Raw genomic sequence first — 22,433 nt, 5'->3', positions numbered from 1 at the left:
CTTCACAAGAATTCAACAACGGCGCCTCTCAAAGATAGTTAAGTGTGAGCGAGGCCTGTGGTGCAACCCACAACCAACGTTTACCCACATCTATCTGGTGGTTGTGCTTATTCTTCCACCCCGGGGAGCAGACGGTCAGGTCGGTGTTTGAGCTACCGCAGTCTGGTTGGGTGAAGGCCGAGTCACTGCACACCAGCGGCGGGTTTACTGGTGGAGAGGTCGGGTTCTAAGGGTCACCGGCGCTGATGCCATGAGGCTCAACAAGCAGCGGCGGCAGCAGCAGGGCAGGAAGGACAACGCGGTGTAGCCACTGTTTCCTACCAACATCCAGAAGAAGAGTTCATTTTTAGCAGCCAACATTTACCAGGGATGTCGGCACGAGGGTTGATCTCGGTTGTGACCTCGCCTCGCACCACAGCACATCCGGTTTTTGGACGATTTTGGACGCCAAACTCTTCATAAACACTTTTCAACCACAAGAATTTATGGGCCCCGGACCGAAGGCGAGCCTATCGCCGGTTCTGCTTTGGTTTCCGTCGAGCTCGCACCGCCTTGGAGGCCGAGTCCCTGAAGCAAAATTTCGGCACCGCTAAAATCCAAGGTCAGGTACCTTCGAGCGGCAACGCAGCAGCTGGTAAATATAGCAATTCATATCGCGGGACGTGTTCAGAGAGGTACTGCAGGTGAGTTTCAGCATACAGGCGATATTCTGATTCACACGAGAGTGTGTTTTGCTGCCGTCCTATACACACTCAGCAGCCGCTTTATCAGGTCCACGTGGACGACCCAATGCAAATCCGATACAAGAGCCCACAGTGTTCAGCTTTTGGTGCTATTGTCAGAAATGTGTAACTATTATGAGAACTGAACACTGGAGGCATCGTAAAAGACTTTATGGCAGAGCAGTTGTCTGCATCAGACTGTATAGGTGTACCTAATAAAGTGGCCGCTGAGTGTACCCGTCGTGTCAACTATCGGAGAAGGGCGTACGTTAACGGTTCAGCCACATCTCCCGCCGACGTTTGGGTCGCGGTGGGATTTTCACGATCACGTCGCGTTTCCAGGGGCGAGCTATCAGCAGTGGGAAGTGCGACCGAAGGTTGCATAGCTGTATTCTATTTTTCCTTAAAACGGAACAAAAGCAAACAAAAGAGGAGGAGTGATTGTGCTGTATATATCCCAGAGTCTGTTCCTCCACCGGGTTCAGGAGAGAATCGAGTGGAACGTTTTTTTTTTTTTTTTGGCGGCGTGGAGCAGAGCGAGAGCTCGACAGCCGACCCGCTCTGAGCGCCGTGCCCCGGCTCTGGAGAGCTGGTCGCCGGCGCCGGGGCCGGTCTCCACTGGTCTCAACCTCCTACTGCAGGTGGGGATCTTCTATTAACACTATATTAATGAAGACTTTTAAAACCACCTCATGTAAATGCAAAAGAAAGTCAGTATTAGCACCACATCGTCCACTGTCTGTCCCAACCACTGAAAAAAAACAAAAAAAGAAAAAACGCACAAAAGTGATGACATTTGCCTGATGTTGCCTTTTCAGCGACGTACACTCAGTGGCCAGTTTATTAGGAACACCTGGCCTAAACTAATACGTCTAATACATCAGTCCTGCGATAAATCCTACCTCAGGTGATTATTTTTTCAGTGAATCGTTTAGTCAAACCTAAAAATGCCCCAAACAACTTCGCAGAGCTGAACACGACGTCTTCAATTGTCTTGTTAACCAAACAAATTTAGTTTACAAAGATGGATGACAAAGAAAAGCAAGAAATCCTATTTTTGTTTAAAAAAATGACCGAAACAACTGATCGAATATTAAAATAGTTGGTTTATTTTTCCGTCGACCGACGAATAATCGACTAATGGTTTCGGCTCTATTGAACAGTGGTGTGCTATGCTGCCACGTGTTCGTATTAGTTTGTTATACTTCCCTTGCATCAATGAGAGCAGGCTAAATAATAGAAACTGCTCTCTGTTAATGTTCAACAGCGTCACGAGCGACGTCGTCCAAAATGATCTTAAAGTCGAATCAACCAAAAACCGAACTGTGTGTTTTTCATGAGGGCTGGATTTCTTGCAGGACTGCGTTGTTAAGAGTGGTTTAATGTCAGCGCGGCGTACCTAATAAACTGAGACTACGTGCATAGTCCAGTTGTCCTGGGCTGTAACGGTGACGGTGGATAAACAAAGCAGAACCTTCGCCTTACGGGTTTTCAGGAGTTCGGGTTACGGGTCATAAAAGGGCCGAACTGATCTGAAGTCAGTCCCCGTCCCCTCTGACCATCTCACGGAGTCACGGGTTTCGGCTGATCGCTGCCCTGCTGCTGCGTCACCCGGCGCCCAAAGCTCGACAGATGTTGCAGCACAGATTAGCAGTTGCGGCCCGGACCTTCTGCGTTAGCTGCTTCTTTAGGTTCAGTCAGTCTAGAGAGGGGACACAGCCTGCACTGTATGCTTAACCAATTTTCTTTGGTTCTCAAGGGGCTCATATAAGCAACAGCTTTTAAAGCCAACAAAACGGGATAACACAGAGTGGGAAAAGCACATGATAGTCTGGTTATTAGGTGTGATTTTTTTTTTTTTTTTTTGTGTCTTATCTGCCAAAACAAACCAAAAGTCTTCTTGTTGTTTTAAAGAAAGTTCTAGTTCAAGAAAAGATGGAAATAAAAGGCCTGATGATGGAGGTGGTGGAGAGGGGGAGAGGGAGGACAGGGCGGGAGGAGTTAATCACTGAGGATGATGAGGCGGAGCTGGAGGGTCAGAGGGAGGGAGGGGTTTCAAATGTGTCTTTGCAACCCCGCTCGCCCCACCCTCCCCCCTGAGGCCCAAACGTCTCCTTTTCCCCCAGCGAGCTGGGGTCAAATCCAGGAATGTCGGCCGGTGGACCGCCCTTCTTCGTGCATTCGTTCTTTTGTTTGCTTGTTGTTTTTTTTAAATCTCCGTCCACCCGTCCATCTCTCACTTTCTCAGCCGTCCGTCCACGTTTCTCCCTGCAGGTCACTGGAGGTCTCGGTCTTCTAGGTACCGGTACTCAAATGTGAAACCCTCCTTCTTCCGCTGGCCCCATTTCTCATAGTCAAAGTAAATGTAGGTTCCCTAAAAACAAAGCATACGAAAAACATATTAAAAGAGGGAGTCAGATCGATGAAATGTCAATCGGCTGCCGGAGAATTAAAACCTGCTCTAGAAAACAGGTTTTACTGTCTGAGCCAGGGACATATCCCGGATATTCGCAGCTGTTTTGTCCAACACTAGAGCAGCTGTGAGGAAAAGAATCTACAGGCGCTTGGTTTCCTTTTTACACTGGCGAAAATGTACCTGCTGCTCTGCAGTTTTTCATTTCTAACTTTGACAGCGCGGTGCAGTCATTTTGCTCATCTTGAAAAATGTATCAAGAACATTAAGTTTCTACCAGATATGGAACGAGATTCTGCTTTAAAGCTTGTGCCGTAACCTGCCAAGAGGACAGGGATTTTTTTTTTTTTTGCTGTCATCAGTGGGATTAAAGGTTTCCTTTGGAGTTTTTGACCTATAGTAGCTCTATGGAGCGTTTTTTTCTACGAGTGGGTTCCCGTTTTGTTTGTGACGCGATACGCGATACACAGCTGACGGCCTCACACTAATCCACCGCGCCACGGGCGGCAGTAACGCACAGAGACGTGCAGGAAAGCACCAACAAAATCAGGGAAGAAGAAAAACCGCAGGAAAAACTTGGGATGAACAAGGCAAAACTGAACAAAAATAAACAAGGAAAAAAAAAACAGTGTTTCATGTGGAAGGACGTATTCTGAGCTCAAGGATACACACAGTGTGTTCTGTGAGTGAAACTGGATGTAAACAGAACTTTTGTTTGTTTATGAGAAAGCTCCACAGGGTTCCTCTAAGCAGACTGAATGACTATTGTTTACAAGTTTAAGGTCTTTTACTATACATCCTATTTAATTTACATTTCTGCTTATCATTTTTGAACCGATGCAGTGAAATTTTAGATGTCTGGAAGTTTTCCCCCTCCCCCACTGTTTCAGACACTCACTGCTCTCCAGTCAAAACTGTAGGGTATAAAAAAAAAAACCAAAATACAGCGGACTCTTTAAACTTCTTTGACCTGTATAATCCACCACGGTGAACATCAAGTCTGCATCAACTGTTGTCAATCTTAATACAGTAAACTTATTGCAGTTTATGTGCGTGATTAAATTTGAAAATTAAAAAAAACAATGTCTGCACTGAAGTATGAGAGATTTCTAGAATACAGCGGTATGGTTTAAGTGTGAGCCGTTTGTATTAAACAGGCTAAAATACACAAAAACACTGGTACGGGCCTTCAGCGCCCTTACAAACTTTCTCCACGAGAGGTTAAAGATGTGACGCTGACCTGCTCAAACTCATCAGTAATGGTCTTGGGTTCTTCGTGCCTCTGAAACCACATCATGTACTTCGTGTGGAACCTCCACGACTGCTTCTTCAGGGCCTTGGCTGCCAGATACTGGGCCTTAGTGCCCTGCGGACAGGAGAGGAGATGAAAAGGGGGGACGGACAGCATTGGAGAGCAGGAGAGGAGAAGACCGTAATGAGCAACACATCATGGTGACGTAGAAAATACCGTTTTGGTTGTGGTGCAGATGTAAAGGAAAAGAAATGCTCATATTTGTATGTAGTGTACTATTCAAAAAGTACACGCCAGTAGTTATTTTGTGAACCAACAGCTGTATAGGACATTTTTGCAGTTTCTTCTTTCCGACTCACCTCAGGTGGCTTTAGGTTTTCCTTTGCATCCTTTCAAAGTTTCAAAGAATGGGCCTAAATGAATTGCTCCCAATCAAATTTAGGTGTAGAATTCACCATTTCAAACGTCAACGCTTCAGCCTTTTAATCAAACTCATGAAGAACCTGAGCTCAGACCTGACATTTACTGTTAATATTTTCGATGCTGTGAGACGTCTTCTGCCGAATGAGTAAATGCGTTGTGTGCTTGTATCATCGTTTAGGCGGTAATCACGCAGCCTACCTCCAGGTAGTAAAAGATGAAGAAGAGGGTTTCCGTGGAAAGCCTCTGGTAAAACTCTACAGTGTCGGAGTGGGGCGGTGGCACCTGGTGGTGGAAAGGCAGGGTGGGGCACGGGTTCCTCATCAGGTACTGCCTGTAATACGGACACAGAGGGAGGCTGTTAACGGCACGTAACAGAGGAGGGAGGAGGGAAAACGAGAAGTTCTAGTGCAAGTGGAAAAACAAGAGAAAAAGCCTCATCGGTCATCGGTCAGATCGGCAGGTCAAGGACAAGTAGCAGCACAAACATTAGCCAAACGTTAACCTGTCAAGTGACCTGAAGTGCTGAAGAGACACATTTCAATGAAAAACGATTGGGAACGATCGATTAACCCTGATGGATCCGCACAAAGTAGGAAAATTCACCACTGGGTCACACTCTCTGCCCAGATGCACTTTTCCATCCAAACCGCGTATTTTTAGATCAGTGACCAGCCACACGGTCCCTTCTGTTTCCACTGGCCCGAGCGCAGTGCCAGTGTGTAACCGACAGTAATAACTGTGTCAAACAAACAGGACAGGGCATAAAGTTTGGCACGATAACACTCACACCATCAGTACAGTATCTGACTCAACACACTTTACAATCTAAGACACGCAGGTCACTAATATTATTAATTAGAATAAAGCAAAGTGGAGAATACAGTATGTGATATTGTGTGTGTGCTGGAAGTATATTATACATATTAAGAAACAGGCAGAAAGATTTTCCTGTCATGTGTTTGTTTATGTTTTTTTTCATTCAAGCGTTTGACGCCAGAGTCTTGTTTTTAAATGCGTGCATTTGTGTTTGTATGTTTCTGTATGTTTGTGTGTGTGTGTGTGTGTGTGTGTGGCTGTCCTCCTCTGGCTGTGAAACACAACAGGTGCTGTGGGACAAGAGGGTTTGAGTGTTTGGATTTAAATGTCAATTGTGCCTGTGTGGGCTGACAGCATTGTAGATACAGTGTCACTATAATCTGTCCTCTAATTGTGGCTGCTGTGTGTGTATGTGTATATATATATATATATACACGTGTATATATGTGTATATATATATACACACACACACACACACACACATATATATATACACACACTCATATATATATACACACACACACACACACATATATATATACACACACACACACACACACACACACATATATATATATACACACACACACACACACATATATATACACACACACACACACACACATATATACACACACACACACACACACATATATATATATACACACACACACACACATATATATACACACACACACACATATATATATACACACACACACACACATATATATATATATATATATATATATATATATATACACACACACACATATATACACACACACACACACACACACACGAGTCTGTTTAAACTAATTTCTAACAATTTTTCTTTAAGTATTATTATCGGCAACAAAATCAAACCTATCACTACAGTTTACATCAACAAGGTCCTGCTCTGAGTAAGAAAAAGGGAAGAGAAAAAAAACAAAAAACTGTTAAACTAGAGACGGTGATTAATCTGCTAATGAACTGTGTGCTGCAGCTGATTATGGTAAAGAAAAGCTGCAAACAATTAAAGTTTTCCTGTCAAATGCATTATTCTTTCCAAGGAGGCCTGTTAACGTCATCAGTGACGAAGGCTCTTTTTTGTCTGTTCAATTTTTTGGACTTTTTAAAGCAGCAGATCGGTTTACATTGAATTCTCACCAGATTTTAATTCTGTCATGCTATGTGCTGCCAGAATATACTGTATCATTGACGTGTACGTTAAACATTCAACAACTAACACAGCTCAGAAAACGCTTCCAGTAACAGAAAGTACAGACAAATGAAGAGGACGCAGATAAGCTGCTGGTGCCACGGTCCCAAGAAGCTAAAAAAAACTGTCTAACTACAGTGTTTAAGCTGCAAGTTGTTATTTTACAAACTGATTTTCAGCCACATTTTAGAATGATTGTTTTTCCATTCGATTTTTTATCAATTTTATTATAATTCAAAATAAAAACAGATTCATTTTTAAATAGAAACCTAAAATAATGAGCCTAACTCTTGCTGTCCAACAGCGGAGGACAGTAATTAAGTACATTTACCCAAGTACTGTACTTAGGTAGAGTTTTGAGGAGCGTAGTGGATTAAAAATCATAATTTTTTGCATTTAAAATATACGATCAGTTCATAAAATATGAGGCATTGTTACAGACTAACTGACAATATATAAAACATCTGGTTACATATTAAGACATCGATAATAATCATGAATAGTAACAGTAAGTCAAAGTCATTATTAGTACTTTTGCTTTTGATACTTTACACTTTGCTGCTAAAACTTCTGTACTTTTCCTTAAGTAAGCTATTGAAAGCAGGACTTCATGTAATGGATACTAGGACTCTCAGTGCTTCTTCTACCACTGTTGGACAATAAAGTCCTCAAGGAAAAACAAAGTCTGATTTTTCCAACCGTGCTGCAGATACCAGCACGAGGACGCACTAAGCTGCGGTTGCAAAATAAAATTTCTCTGCACCTGATCCTCTCGGAGTCGGACGGGTGGGGCATGTGCGTCCACGCCGCCTCCTCCATGGCCTGTTGGTATAGCTGGTCTTTGGACAGGGGAACTGGCCCCAGCGGGCAGACCCCCAACGACGGGGGGATGCTGACCTCTGACAGCGAGGGCTGAGGTGCTGACGGGGGCCCCGAGGGGGCCGCAGTGCTGCTGGGGAAGATGTCTGAGGAGAGACAGAAGACAGAGAATTGAGAAAGGAACACTTAGGGATAAGAAAAGGGTGAGGGTTTAGGGAAAATGAGGATGGAGGCGAGTGCAAGGGGATGCGCAGAAGGGGGAGGGATTCAGGATTTAAGTTCGAGAGACAAAGAGAGAAGTTGAGTCAGGGATGATAATATCATCAGCAATCTTTTTTTTTCAGAGGAGGCTGAGAGTGGGAGGCGAGATGACATTTTGTTCCATTAAACTTCTGCTCTGTGGCAACCCTCTATCTCCTTTTATTAAGCTATATATACAATATGTGTGTGTGTGTGTGTGTGTGTGTGTGTTACCTGGGGTGAGGTGCAGGGAAGGCACGTCTCCCTCCATCCCTGAGCTGAGTGCTGCTCGCTCGGCCATGGACTTCAGGCTGCTCAGAGGCTCCTGGGGCTGATGAGGACAGACAAGGTGACTCATGGGGAAACAGATTCTCTTGGACGTGTGCGCAGTTGTCGTACCTGCCCGTGCTCGAGTTCCCACCCCAGTGACAATGTTGTCACTGAAATCACTTCGGCTTTACTTTTGGGCTGTTTGTTTTGGTAGCTCCTGTGCCCCCCACCCCCCAAAAAAAGATGCTTGTGACGTAACATCAGGCAGTTAGGGAGAGATTTCTGAAGCACACAATATGACAACAGTATGTGCATTCCCCTGTCTTTCATGGTTAGTATCAGTGAAGGGATAATTTAGACAATATTGAGCTAACACTTTGGGATGAACGGGGACACAGACTGTGAGCCGGGCCTCAACCTGGATTTATACTTGTGTGTTCAGGGGTTACAGCGGCTCCATGCGAATACTAACTGACGTGCAGCTTCTCGGGAAACGTTACCACACGTTGGAGCTACGGGGGCTATTGAAAGACCACATGAGGACGGCAAGAACTGTGACTGGTCAACGTGGGCTGCTTGTGTTTTCTCCTACTGGTTTCCAATACTGGGAGAGATTGATCAGAGTGAACGCAACCTGATTCAACCCCGATTCCCGCTCTCTATCACCATGAACGAAACAAAGTAAATACAGTGACCGCACAAAATATTCAGCAGTGAAACAAGGTGAACCCTCCCGCCGTTGCCAGTATTAAAATGAATTAAAAACAGTAAACACAATTACTCTGGGGAAATAATTAATGCAATGATACAGACGGTAAGACTCCCGTTAACCGCTTACATCAAGCATAAATCAGCTTTATCGCCCAACTTGGCCCGACGTGTTGGACCTCGGTTATGCGCTTTTGGCTGAGTTGGTGCAAAACCATGCAACCCGGTGCAGGTGGAAAGAGTGAAACCAGAAGGGTGGAGGCTGTTATAGCAGCAGATTAATGCCCACGGTTTTGGAATAACAGCTTCAATAGTCACAAATCAGGGTGTCTGAATGCATCTGACCATGTACTGCACCTGGACGTTTAATATGCCGACTGCAAAATGAACTATGTCTAAAATGTTTTGAAATACAAAACAGTAGCCATGAGGGCAGTGGTAGTTACGTTCTGTACATAAATATAAGAAGCCACAAGAAGCCTGTGTCTAAACTCTTGCCCTGGATACAGGAAATCCCTGGAAAGTATTCAACTCTTCCACTTGCTGCACACCTCACTGTGTTATAGATTTAATTTAAAAAGTGATTAAATATACATTTGGCAATTCATTCTACAAAGAAAAACCAATAATAGAAAAAATAAAATAAAATAATCAAAATAAATCAAAACTGACTACTACATTAAGAAGTATTCAGACCCTTTGCTGTGGCCCTCTAGAATGAGCTCAGATGGATCCTCTTTGCTTTAAATGTGCTACATGTGAGTTTTTACTGTGGCTACATAGCCAACGTTAGCATTAACAGCTGGTTACTTACCAGTCTACAAGAAACGTTGTGAGATCAGCATCAAACTTCGTTCTCTTACTCACCAAGAGCTGTCTCCACTGGTGGAAAGCAACGCCAGGGTTAACTCTTGTTTTTTTTTTCTCTCTCTATCACTTCTTTTCCTCTACTCAAGGTAGCATGCTAAACATCTAGCCTCTGCCAGTCTCATAATACCACGATAGTGAGTCACCGTAGCGTCCAGTCTGCCTTCAGTCCAACACCAGAGGATGAAGAAGCATCGCTGCTCAGAGGACCTATTCTAACCTCTTGTACACGCAACGATGGCTGAAGCGCTCGGTGAGTAAACAGCAGTTAATGCTAACGCTGGCCCTGTAGCGGTAGTAAAAACTTATATATAGCACCTTTAATTATCCTTGAGAGATCTCTACAGCTTGATTAGAGTCCACCTGTGGCAAATTCAGTTGATCAAAGGTGATTTAGAAAGGCGCACACCTGTGTTATGGTGTGTAGAATGAACTGCTAAAAAAAGAAATGTAGTGAAATGTGTGGGCCACCGTAAATACCTTCAAACAGCTGTAAAAACACTACTGGAAAATTCAGTAGATGGTTGTAACTCACTTGTGGCTTTTGTCAACAGTTTCAGCTTGTTATTCACACAACAAATTATTCTGAAGTGTCCTTATGTGCATGGAATCGCCAGATATACCCAGCAATTTGTAGTGCACTTTAGCTGCCATTTCATCACTGTGTAATGAGGAATTACACAAGTGAATTCAGGTGTTTCCTCAGAGAGGCCAGGTCAGGGTGACTGAGGCTGTACCACAACCACATGATGTTGAGCTGCGTGGCGTAATCGATTTAAATATGGATTTTCTTTCATTATTCTCTGCAGTTTTGTTAAAAATTGTTAGCGAAGTCTGAAACAATTCGCTTGATATACAAACAGTGGTCATGAGACCATCATCATCCTCCTTGGATTTAACTGTTGGAAGCGAAACCAGTTTTTACTGTGTCTGTGTTTGAATGCAAGTTAATAATCTGTGAAGATTTTAAGTTGTTTTCTTTTTAAACAGGCACTTGTGTGCGCGTGTGCGCGCTGGAGTGCGTCATCGTCTCCTCACCTTGATGCTATCGGAGGACTGTGAGTAGGACAGCGGCCCGTTCAGCAGGCTGCCGCCGCTCGCCACTTTGGCCTCGCTGTAGGAGGCCGGTGACGGAGAGCTGGACGACAAGCTCATAGAGCCCAGTAAACTGGGACCAGTGTCCTTACTGGGAAGGGGGAGAGAGGGGGAACATGAGAGAGAGAGAGAGAGAGAGAGAGGGTCAGTGGGTCAGAGAGGGAGCAACAAAGACCAGTTTTAGACAAAAAAAAAAGTTTAAAGGCTTTTAAGTTTCTGCATGTTCGGTTTAGATTCAGAAATGTAAACGGTTATATGGTATGTGGATGAAGCCTTTAACCATTATCCCAGTTGGTCCCAGTGAAAGTACTGGGAGGACCTCATTAAATATTTAGATACAAATTATTGCAAAAATTACTGTTTCCTTCAGAAAGATCCGACTGTTTAGTCAGGGATCGAAAGGTGAAAGGTTTCTACGATGACAAAATAGTAAAACAGTATAGCATTATATATTATAGTGCCTACACTAGAAACAAGTTTATTCGTTTACTATCGAAGAGTAAATATCACTAAGAAAACAAAAGCCCAAAACTGCTGCTGCAACAACAACGAAACAGAAATAAGGGACGATTATGTTCCCACAGTTTTAGATGACCCCAGGATAACCTGCTCCATCATACTCACGGCTGATTGGCTGTGGAGGTCAAAGACGAGGGTTGGCTGATTTGCGATTGGCTGGCACTATTGAGGGCGGACTCTGTTGTGCTGTCTGCTACCACAGCACTGTAACCTGTGACGTGGAGGAGACAAGCAGGGGACACAAAGCCGAGATAAACGTCAAAGAAAATGCAATCCTGAGTCTTCGGCTTTGTGACTCAACTGTAAACACTGTAGGTAATTAATAGTAAGGACTCGCAGGGGGATTTGAAGGCTTCAGAAATCCACATTTATGAAACGATACACAACTACGTGATGAAAAATACGACCCACCAGATAAAACTGTATTACTGATGCATTATTAGATACAGAAAAAGTGGTGCTACAGTTAAGAGATGCCTGCACACACACAGCACCGGTACTTAAAGAACATCCTCAGATGTTGCTGCTCTGGTAATCACTTGCTGATAAACTCATTAGTCACAACTTGCGACTGAAATCAGTGCCAAAACGACAATTTTGAGGATTTTCCAGCCTCCACTGGCTTTTCTTAAAGGTCTAGAGATGCTGGAAAAAGCGCTGAGCATCGTTCTTCCATTCGTGCATGAATCACTCCCGCAGACAGATACTCACTAGTGCTACCATTCTGCTTCTGTCGGCTCGGCGGTCTGACAGAGAGCGACGAGTTTCCTCCCACCACTCCGCTCCCTGCTGGACCCGAGCTGCTCCCGATGACTCCTACGCCGCTGCTTGGAGCTAGGCCTCCTACTGGGCTCGGTGACACCAGAGAAGACCCCTGCAACCCCGACTGACTGGAACCCAAACCCAGAATCCCAGAGCCGACGCCGCTCAACCCTGCCGCCGCGCCAAGCAGACCTCCCGTCGAAGATGTCGGCCCGCCGACTGTGATACTTCCACTGCCGATGGAACCCACCGCGCTGTTGGTTGTGGTGGTGCTGACGCCTCCCAGAGAGCCAGGTAAGCCGGAGCCGACCGTGCCCGAGGCAGCTGCCTGAGCGTAGGGTGCTGGGGTGGAGCTGGACAGAAGGCCCGCCATGGTGCTCAGGGATGCCGGCATCCCTGACAAACCAAGGCCCCCGGACATCGGGCTGGTGGTGATGGAGCCAGACATGCCACCTTTCCCCAGAGAGAGGCCCAAGCCGAGGCCGAAGCTGTTGGAGGTTGGCGTGGGCCCCGACGGAGCCTGGGGCTGGGAGTTTGAAGTTAGGAGCCCCTGTGCGCTGGCGTTCGGGGGAGAGGAGGCCACGGAGGCGGGGTGGCTGTTGGTGGAGGTGCTAGAGTTGGTGATAGGAGCTGAGGAGGAGGAGCTAACTGAGTTTTTGGCCTGTTGTTGCTGCGCTGATGGGTGCAGCTGCTGCTGGGTGGCGTTGCTGTAGCTGCCAGCGGAAGTGTTGGAGAGGAGACCCCCCGAGTTGCCGTGATGACTGTTGCCCCCAGAGCCGCTGCTTCCTCCCCCAGCGATGGTCGCCATAGAGACCAGTGAGGATGAGGTCAGTCCTGAGACGGAGGAAGAGGAGGAGGAGGAAGAGGAGGAGGAGGAGGAGGAAGAGGAGGAGGAAGATAACGAGGAGGAGGGGTTTCCATTCTTCACAGGTGACTGGAAAAGAAGTAAGAGGACATTAACTTGTTGTCTACAGGTGCTTATTGGAAGTGTTGCTCATGTTGTTGCGTAATAGCTTTCTCTACTCCTGGAGATTGCAGACGTGGTTTTGAATTCATCACTAAGAGACAAAAATGGACACCAGCTTTCAGTGTCTTTAGACTCACCTGACTAACTTCACTGTCTGTTGAACGTCCTCTCTTCTTGTCGTCCTCTGAGTTCTCCTGAAAAAAAAACACACATGAAGAATGACATGTAGGAGATTGTGATTATGCTTCAGTTTGAATTCTGTCAGACATCCTTTATTTTCCTCGGTGTGAGACTCCAGCAGGAGCAATATGGTGCCTCTGGCCTCCAAAAAGTATTTTTATTCCAAGTGCAATTAGCCTTTTAATCTCAAAAACCTAAGACACAAATCCTGCTCCACAGTATTTTATGAGATGTTTTAATGGTTCATGCTTGATTTAAGTATTTTATCTGTATTTTTTACTAGTGTACTGCAGAGCACTTTATGTTTGCATGTTTTTTTAAATCTTGTTAGTTTCTTGTTATCGCATTTCTTCTACACATTAATTGTTTTACATATTAAATATTCTTGTGCTGCTTTCATGTTTTGGTGAGCTGTAATTTTTCTACTCTAGTTGTTCTGTTCTAGCCTAATCTAAATTCTACTGTAGTCTATCAGAAAGTTGCTTGTTAAAACGTCTCTGCGAAGTGACACTTGTGTCGGTATTAGAAGGCTGTGACTATGCCGAGCAGATCTCAGTTTCATTAAAGCGAAAATTACAACAATTTCCAGCAACCTTTCCTGGATAATTAAAAGTTAAAACTACAGCGACCGAACTTCAGCTATCCCAGGAATCATTGCGGCACACTGTACATCCCATCTTTTACATTCCCTTTCGTGCCAAAGTATTACTTCCTTTCAGCAGCATTCAACAGCACCTCGCCTTCTATTCAGACACAGCAGACATATAATAACTACTCTCACTACATTCTGTATGTGGGCGGATAGGAATAACAGATGATATAATGACAATACAGCAGAAAAATAAGAGCAGATGGCAGGGCACTACAATAGCAGATACAAAGGCAATTATCTTATCTTAATTATCTTTATATTTTAGATATAGGCCTGAGCTGACTCACAGTGAAGCAGCGAAAGGCTTAATCTTCAGAAATTACCAAGGTTAATGAAAAATTCAAAGGTCAACGAAGAGATAATAACCTGGTAGATTGTTTGTTTTTGGTGGAGAAGCAGTGGGTCAAGGGTTTTGAAGCTTCCTTGTTTTTTAAATTTTATTTCAAGGCCTTTTTTACTCATGAGATCAGACAGTGAAGACTGAAAAGAACAGGATTAAAGCTTTCACAATGAGTAAAGGTACAGACTTTAACCTGGTGAGCGGCCAGAAGGGCCCAAATTGCTCTTAATTCCTTTGTAACTGCATAGAAAAAACCTTGCGACTCCAAATTTGAGCCTGATGTTTTTTATACTCACTGAATCTTGGAAGCAAAACTTCCAAATGTTGCATAAATTTCATGACCAAAGGAAAAAATACCAAAAAAAACAAAAAAACAAAACACATTCTGAATGTCAAAAGTGCAAGAATGTCAATTTGTAGGCCGACTACTCTGAGGAAGAAAAGTGTTAAGTACTTTCAGCTAAAGTTTTCATACCGTAGTGCAAGTGGCAGGTGAGGGGGGGATGGGTGAAGATGAGGTGGTGGAGGTGGGTGTGCTGCTGGAGTGCTGGAAGATCTCGTCCTCCAAGTGCGAGTGCCCCGGTGGGGAGGTGGCGACGAGCGACTGAGCTTGAGGGAGCAGAGACACGGAGGGAGAAGACTTCAGTAAAAGCCCTGAACTGAGTGGAAAGACACTGTTAACACTATTACTATTACGAGCCTCACAGTACTTTGGTGGGCTTATCTCTATAAAGCCTAGGAGCCACCAACGCTCAGAGCTGGAGTCCAGACCAACTTAGCCGAGACCCAGTCTGATCTAAGCTTAGGTCCATAGAGCTAATCAAGCCATTTCCTACATAGAAAAAGAAACACATCTGTGCTTTTCTTTCTCTATGTAAACGTTATGTGATCAGCAGAAATTCTGCAGTTAGTTCAGATGTGAAGGTCAAAGAGGTCTCGGTGGATCTGCAGGTACACTGATGTGAAGTTCAAAAATCCAATTAGACAACAGACTCCTGCTCAGCAATCATCAACAATGACTGAACCTCTTGACCAACTCCGCTACACTGAAACAACCAAACCAAAGCCGTGACGAGCCAATTCTTTTAAAAGAACATCTACTTTCCAAAGCTTTTAAAAATTGAGTTAAATTCTTTATTGCAAACAATAACAGGTTTTATTTTGAGTTTGCATGTGTCAAAGGACTGAAGAATCAGGTTTACGCCGATGATAGCAGGGTATGGATGACATTATCTGTTGTTTACTTGCTCTAGAACTGTGACGTTCTCTCCTCATGGGAGCAACACAATGAGCCTCTTCATGGCTTTTTGGCTCTACCTGCACCTCCGCTGTTACGTTCTGATTATTTTCTTGTATTTTAACCTGGTAGGATTTTTGCATTTCATATTTGTACTTTGCATTAACAGTGTGAACTAACACTGGGTTCAACACAGCTCCTTCTCTACTTACGAATGTCCTCCAGATCCAGGTCGTCGTATAGAAACTCATTCTCCTCGAAGTCTGGATCCTGCGACGAGTCTAGATAGTATTCCACATCATCCTTCATAAAGAAATATCAAGTAAAGGAAAAGATATTCTTTTAATTCTGATTTCTAATTTAATATTCCAAATGATCTTTTTGGGAATTGTGCATAACAACGCCATTTGATTTTACATAGAAAAAGAATTATTGCAACTTTAAAGTGCAGTTTGCTAGTTATTATGAGCTGTGGGGGATGTTGTGGTGTCCTGGCGGTTAAGACTTGTAACAGTTACTATAATGTCTTCGATTAAGGGGGAGCTTTGTTCCATGTCATAGTCTACTGTGACCCGTCAAACAAAGGCAAAATACTAAGAAATTATATATAAAAACAATCTGTCCCTGAGTCTTTTTTCTAAAGACGTGAACAAACCTTGATCTTCCTGATGGCTTCCACCTGCACTGAGTCGTTGTCCAGCATCCTCAGTATTGTCTCCAGCATCCGGATGTGGTATCGATGCTTCTCAATGAACTTCTTCAGCTCCTCGATCCGGTCCTGCTTCTGTACAACGAGAACGGGGGTGAGGCAATGGAGGAAATGGGGGACAGATGAAGGTGGGGATTCCAAATACTTAAATAAAAAAGAATTAAAACTGTTGTCTTGTTTTCAGACTCTGCAATATGTGAGGATGTTCCTTCTGAACAAAGGCTGCAATGAAATCATATTTTCTTTGAAGAAACATTTCAATTTGGTCACATTAAAAAGGATTAAAAAAAGCTGTCGACAGAATGTCATCAGTCTGGACAGCACTTTTTATTGTTTGGTATAAAGATTCATTCATTCCAATGCAAAACACAAACCGACATGAATTTTTCATTGAAATAGCAAAGAACAAAATGGCATTTAGAAAGAAAAACAGGCGTAACAGTTTGCAAACTGAAGAGAAAGCATGTTAAAATTTTAAAAAGTTGAATAGAAAATCACACAGAAGTGAGAAAACATACAAGAGGTATAAAAGCCTGGAAGCAGGAGGTGCTGCTACATGTGTACTTTACGGCTTAATGCATCGTATACTGTAGCACAGGCACAGCATCACTTCTGATTTCAATATTTAATCCTTTAACTCCTTCACAGTTAATTCATACATGTTCTGAAGTACTTGTGCACTTCACGTGCCATTTATTTTGTATTTCTTTGCTTTTTCTTTTTTTTTTTTATTTCTATATTTTTAGGTTCGAAGGTGTTCCAGGTGCCATCATTTCTGGATGTTTCCTTTGGATAAAAGCTTAAGAACAGGAGCAGAGCTCACTCGAAACTCAGTGGGTGACTGGCTGAACTGATGTGATTATTAAAACACCACGGCTGTTAAAAACACACAGGCAGGAAGCTTTAGACGCATGTTGTTCGGCTGCTGCATTAGTGCAGGCAGCAGAGTGGAACATCTTAATGTGTTTCATCTCGATACATATTAATGCTGCACCAGCACATGTCACGAACATGAGGAACTCTTTGCGCTGAGTGCAAACAGGCTACACAGACTAAATTTAAACTCTTAATGTTCCCAATGCTCTACTCAAACTTCTTATGTTATAAAAGGCATAAAACAGAGAAAATGGATCAGTACATGGAGTTTGATACGGTCTATAAATTTTACATTCAGAATTCCGACACTCTGACGAATACAATGATGCAGGGTAAACATAGAGCTCTGTGTAGTAAATAGGGAGAGATTTCCGACACAGTTTTTGTGTTGTTTCGTAAATGTGGTTCTTTGTTTTACCTATGTGTAGGTTTGTTGCTCCAAATTCAAGTGTGTGTGATGCACAGCACAACAGCTACACAAGAGGTGTGGTTAAGACTCTGTGCATGTGAGGCACAGCCAGCCAGAAACCCCTAAACATGTTCATGCTCATCTTCCCTATTGCATGAATCATCCTCAACCAACCAGGACTCTGTTTTTGGTCGACTGGTGCAGGATTTAAAAACAGACTAAAAGCAAAGGGTAAACCAGGCACTGGAACGCTGACATCTCATGAAATTACTGGCCAGTGCAGTATGTGACCCTTTCTGATGAATCTTCCACCAGAGACTAATGTTTTTGGCCCGTGACGCTTGGTCGTGGTGGAGCCTGTATGAAACCTGGGACCAGAAACTCATATATCTGCACTTCACTGTGCGACATTTCTTCAAAGATCTCCGCTGAGAAACACTGTCCTACACTTTTGGCCAGCTAAGCCAATGGCATCGGCGACAGACAGAAATAAACCCCACTGGGTCTCATTTATAAAAAGGTCCTTTGCTCAGAATTTGAACCAATTACAGAAAAGGCAGTCTTGATGCCAAATGAAGTCAGCTGCAAATATTTTCTATGCCATTAACAAAAGGTAATTTTTCTGACACTGAAGGTATGAGGTTACGCAGGACCCGCTTGTTCTCATGGTTTTTGAAACGACTGCCCCCGTCATCAAGGATAAAGTCCAAGAGCTTTTTCTATAAATGAGGCCCCCGGAGAGGACTTTAAAAGGAAAGTGAGCGAGGAAGAAAGAGAAGTGGTCAGCAAGGTTATCCTCATCAGGGCAGAGACAGAGAGAGATGAGCGGAGGACACACCATCCGACCTCCACCGGAGGAGAGATAAAAGAGAGAGGGGGGGCTGTGAGGCTGAGGAACGACTGACCGACCGATCTGTGTCAGCTATTAACCGAGAAAAAAACATAACCAGGAGCAGAAAAACTACACCGAGGAGAGTAGAGGAGAAAATAATGAATGAATCAAAGATGAGAACAGACTGACCTCCTTGTCTCCTTTCTTTTTTCTTGTCTGGACCGACAGAGACTCCACTTCACTCTCAAACTGGTCCACCTGCATGTTTAACGTGTCTATCGTATTCTGAGGAAAGAGAGCAATATTTAAAAAAAAAAAAAAAAAAGTGGAGTTATTATCACAGCAAAGGTCACGAGTCTCTAAAAATGATGCAAGTGGTTATTAGTGTTACAAGTATGTCTAGATAATATCTGCAAACTTAAAATAAGAAGCTTTTAAAACACCCCAATGTTAAGGCTGCAACTAACATTTCTTTTCATCAAGGCGGATTTATCTATTGCAGGCGCTCTCAAAGTTATTAGTCAAAAGGTCAGCAGCTGATTTTTATTCAAAGTCAGAAGGTCCAGAACGATTGGGAATCAAAAAATAACATTTAATCAACTCACTTGTAACCTTTAAGCAACACACAGTCAAAACACATTCAATCCGAGTGGGAGAAATGGCGTTGTTTGCCTGCAGTCAGTTGCTTGAACCTGGGCACAAAGCTGTGACGGACACACTGATCCAAAATGTTCATTGGTCAAGCTGCTGCAGTATGAGCTTTTCACCACGTTCACTGTGGAGAATGCAGACTAAAACCGAGCAACCACATGGCCACCTTCTGAAAGGTTGGGAGAATCTGCTGCTGTGACCATCTCTGTCCAAAAGGTCGCAGGGTCACGGTTGACTTCACTCAAAGCCACATTCTCCCGCAGGTCAATCAGTTCTGTCTGCAAAGATGCAGACAGAACTGAACCACAGGAAGATGCTCTTGGCCTATCTTGAAAACTCCGACGCAGAGCAACACCTGCCTACCTACACTGAACAATGATCAGCCGCGATGTCGTTATATGAGAGGCTGCTGATTAATAAAGTTTTCAGCCTTTTGTTTTTGTGCAAGTTGAGATAATGTTTTTTTTCTCTTAAATTTGGTTTTAGTTCAGCTTTTGTCTCATTTTCAGTTCCAGGTTTTGTAAAAACAAAAAGCACTTAAAACATTCACAGTGGAAAACTCCCCTGAGGGAAAACACCTCTGACCGATTAAGTCTTCCTGACTGAAATCAATGTCTTATCTTTGAGAATATGAACAAGAAACTATGGTTTTACCTGAATCAAACCGTGGGCAATACTGTTAACTAACACTGATTGTGATTTTATCAAAAACAGATTCATGTCTGTGTTTTTAATCAGAGTGTAACTGTCATTTCTCGGTAAAGAACTTTGGTCATCGTTTGCTCTTGTAGTTAACATGGAAAGACATTACAGTTCCTGTCACAAATCCATGCCTGACACTCTGTGCGGGATCACTTAATGTTGACACTCACCGTTAGCCACGTCCCAACCTCCTCCTTCTCCCTCTGCGCCGGGTCCACCTTCTGTGCCAGACCCAAACCTTCTTTCGAGTACGCTTTTGTCTTGGTTTCTCTTTCCACTATCTTGAACCGCTCCATTTGCTGCAGACAGAATAACAAAAAAAAACAAATATTATTAAAAGCTGTATAGTCAGGACCACATAATAATTAAATCAAGTGCTAAGTCGTTCTAACCACCTTAAACAAAAAAATTTTAAAGTTTTCCTGCAGCTGTCTCAGATCTTTTGATACATACAAAGATACCGAAGAACAGAAATTCAAATACCTACACTCAGTGGCCACTTTATTACTTCCGCCTGTGCAATGAATTGCAATTCAATACAAAAGCTCATCCATAAATTCTAACTTTATGAAATTTAAAATGTTCAGTTTTTGGTGACAACTAAATGTCCCTTTTTACATACTTGAAGGAGGCAGAATATTAGAAGCAACTCTGATTATAAAGCAATCCAGTAGGACACCACCACTTACTGTGATCTCAATGCCAAAACATTCAATTTAATTAACATGTATATGACCATCCAAAAAAACTGAACTGAGCATTATATGAGTAGACTTTACGACCGAGCAGTTGTATAGGATTGAATTAGATTATACGGGTATACCTAATAAAGTGGCCACTGAGTGTATATAAACCAGAAAACCATGTAAACAACTGAACCTTTTCCTTATGCTTTTATTCCACAGAGAGGAGCCATCAAAGTCCACTCAGCAGACAAGAAATAGGATAAGACCATATACTGCCTGTTAATGAAGATGTTAGAGCCTCTCGTGTCTTGTATAAAAACCACAGCAGTGATTTAAACACCCAACCAGTATTCAGACGTGTCCATGGCCTTAAAGACCCAGAGGATGCGGCTCTAAACTGTAATTGAGACTGTAGAAGACTGGTTCCCCTTTCTGTCTAAGCATCCAGCGTGCATATTGTGGTCTTCTGTTTCTGTCACGACAAGATGTTCCTAACAAACTCCGTCCGCTCGCTGCGAGACCCTCGTGACCGAACGTATAATTTCAGGTCAACCAAAATAAAGCGGGGAAGACTTGAAGAGCAGCGTCGGGTAAAAACCGACTCATCGAGATCAGAGGGAGCTCTTGCGAGTCGCTCTCGTCCCTCATTGTACAGGCAGGTGGCTCGCATTCAGTCCGTCTCAATAACCCTCATCAAAGGCTCGTGTGGCTCTGTGGCCTGACCGGCGGAGCAGCTACGCTAAAGAACAGATGTTAGGTATGGGGGCAGCTCCCACATTCCCCAGCTCTCTATGAAGAACGCCATAATGAGCATCTCTTGGGTGCTGTTCTTTATTTAAAAGGTGTAATCTGGGACATTATTCTGGGAGCATCTTTGGTCTGTTATTGCTGTACATTCTGTATACAATGAAATTCCTTGTTACTGAAGTTCGAGTTTCTGTGGATGGTCATCTTGTCTTTCACCGGTTAGAAATGGTGGATATCACTGCTAATGGAGTATATTGGAGGATTGCTAAGGCTCAGATTACTAAAAGAGGAAAAAAAAAAAAAAAAAACTTAAAAGGAAGGAAGGGAGAGAAGGAAAGCTCTGGATCAAAACCCGCAGGCGTCTTAAGGTTTAAGCTTAATGTCTGCTCCCCGGTACCTCTGCTTAGGATTATGCTTGATGTACCATAACTTTTACGGTACAATGCTTTTGAGCTTGCTCCATTATAAAAAAGGCACAATATGCAAGATTCATGTACGTTCTTGATGAGTTTGAGATGAAGACGAAGCTTCCGCAGCTTTTATTCGAGCTTTGAGAGAGCGACTGCTGCTGCGCTTGTAGAAACGTGGCAAAAATACAACTGTTTGGAGCATACTGAGCCCACAGAAGCAACGCAGAGGAGGTAGGTTATTCTACAAGTTGCTTGACAAGTTTCCATGGCTGTGAAAACTTGCCACTGACTGCTGACTGAGGGAATCAAAGCTGACCCCAGCCACTTTCGCCCATTAACACCGAAACCGAAAACTTTTTAAGGTCACTCTTCATTTCCACAGGGTCGTGTATTTGATATTAAAATGATAAAGCTGACAAACTGATAAATTATATTTTGAAAATTATTAGTTTTTGTAAACTGTATTTATATCTTTAAAAAGTTGTTTTCATGCTCTGTCTCTGTTTGTTTCATTAATTAGTCTTATACTGTTTTTATAGCATGTGGTGAATTCAGAGATAATTTCTCACATTGTTGACGATAAAGTTAATAACTACCAATATCTGCAGACCTACAGTATTATTTATGTATTTAGGTATCGCAGATGTACACCTTTTCTTCTCCTTTAGCACAAGACCTAAAATTCAAAAGGTTTTTTTTTCTGCAAAAGAACTTGAAAATGACACAGGTAAAACTGCAGTTATTGGGTTAAACACTTCAATAACTTTTATATCGCAAACCTAAGTTTTTGCTGTTTCCAAAGTCAAGACTGAACTTTGAAACTCTGCAAAAATAAGAACGTTTTTGTTCTTTTGCACAAAGAGAAAATTTTTCAGGACCGTGAATGACAACACAAATAAAACACGCCAATACATTTTGGTAAACT

General features: G+C 43.2%; 1 protein-coding gene across 2 annotated transcripts in view; it reads right to left on the bottom strand.

Moving 5' to 3' along the window:
- Positions 1-2,570: 2,570 nt before the first annotated feature.
- cnot3b (CCR4-NOT transcription complex, subunit 3b) overlaps positions 2,571-22,433 on the bottom strand; it is a 33,996-nt gene continuing 14,133 nt past the window's right edge. For both annotated transcript variants that reach the window (XM_040121776.1, XM_040121777.1), the window contains exons 6-19: positions 19,836-19,964; positions 18,502-18,597; positions 16,142-16,270; positions 15,699-15,789; positions 14,725-14,858; positions 13,215-13,271; positions 12,060-13,044; positions 11,454-11,559; positions 10,773-10,920; positions 8,124-8,220; positions 7,594-7,795; positions 5,009-5,141; positions 4,376-4,501; positions 2,571-3,096 (exon numbers count right to left, since the gene is read on the bottom strand). In XM_040121776.1, coding sequence (XP_039977710.1) covers positions 2,998-3,096; positions 4,376-4,501; positions 5,009-5,141; positions 7,594-7,795; positions 8,124-8,220; positions 10,773-10,920; positions 11,454-11,559; positions 12,060-13,044; positions 13,215-13,271; positions 14,725-14,858; positions 15,699-15,789; positions 16,142-16,270; positions 18,502-18,597; positions 19,836-19,964 — 2,532 coding nt within the window. In that variant the 3' untranslated portion in view covers positions 2,571-2,997. The remainder of the gene's footprint in view (positions 3,097-4,375; positions 4,502-5,008; positions 5,142-7,593; positions 7,796-8,123; positions 8,221-10,772; positions 10,921-11,453; positions 11,560-12,059; positions 13,045-13,214; positions 13,272-14,724; positions 14,859-15,698; positions 15,790-16,141; positions 16,271-18,501; positions 18,598-19,835; positions 19,965-22,433) is intronic.

Source organism: Xiphias gladius, chromosome 24, assembly GCF_016859285.1.
Source record: "Xiphias gladius isolate SHS-SW01 ecotype Sanya breed wild chromosome 24, ASM1685928v1, whole genome shotgun sequence".
In the NCBI taxonomy this organism is placed as follows: Eukaryota; Metazoa; Chordata; class Actinopteri; order Istiophoriformes; family Xiphiidae; genus Xiphias; species Xiphias gladius.
The sequence above is the reverse complement of the archived record's forward strand: the minus strand, read 5'-3'. Positions and strand labels throughout refer to the sequence as shown.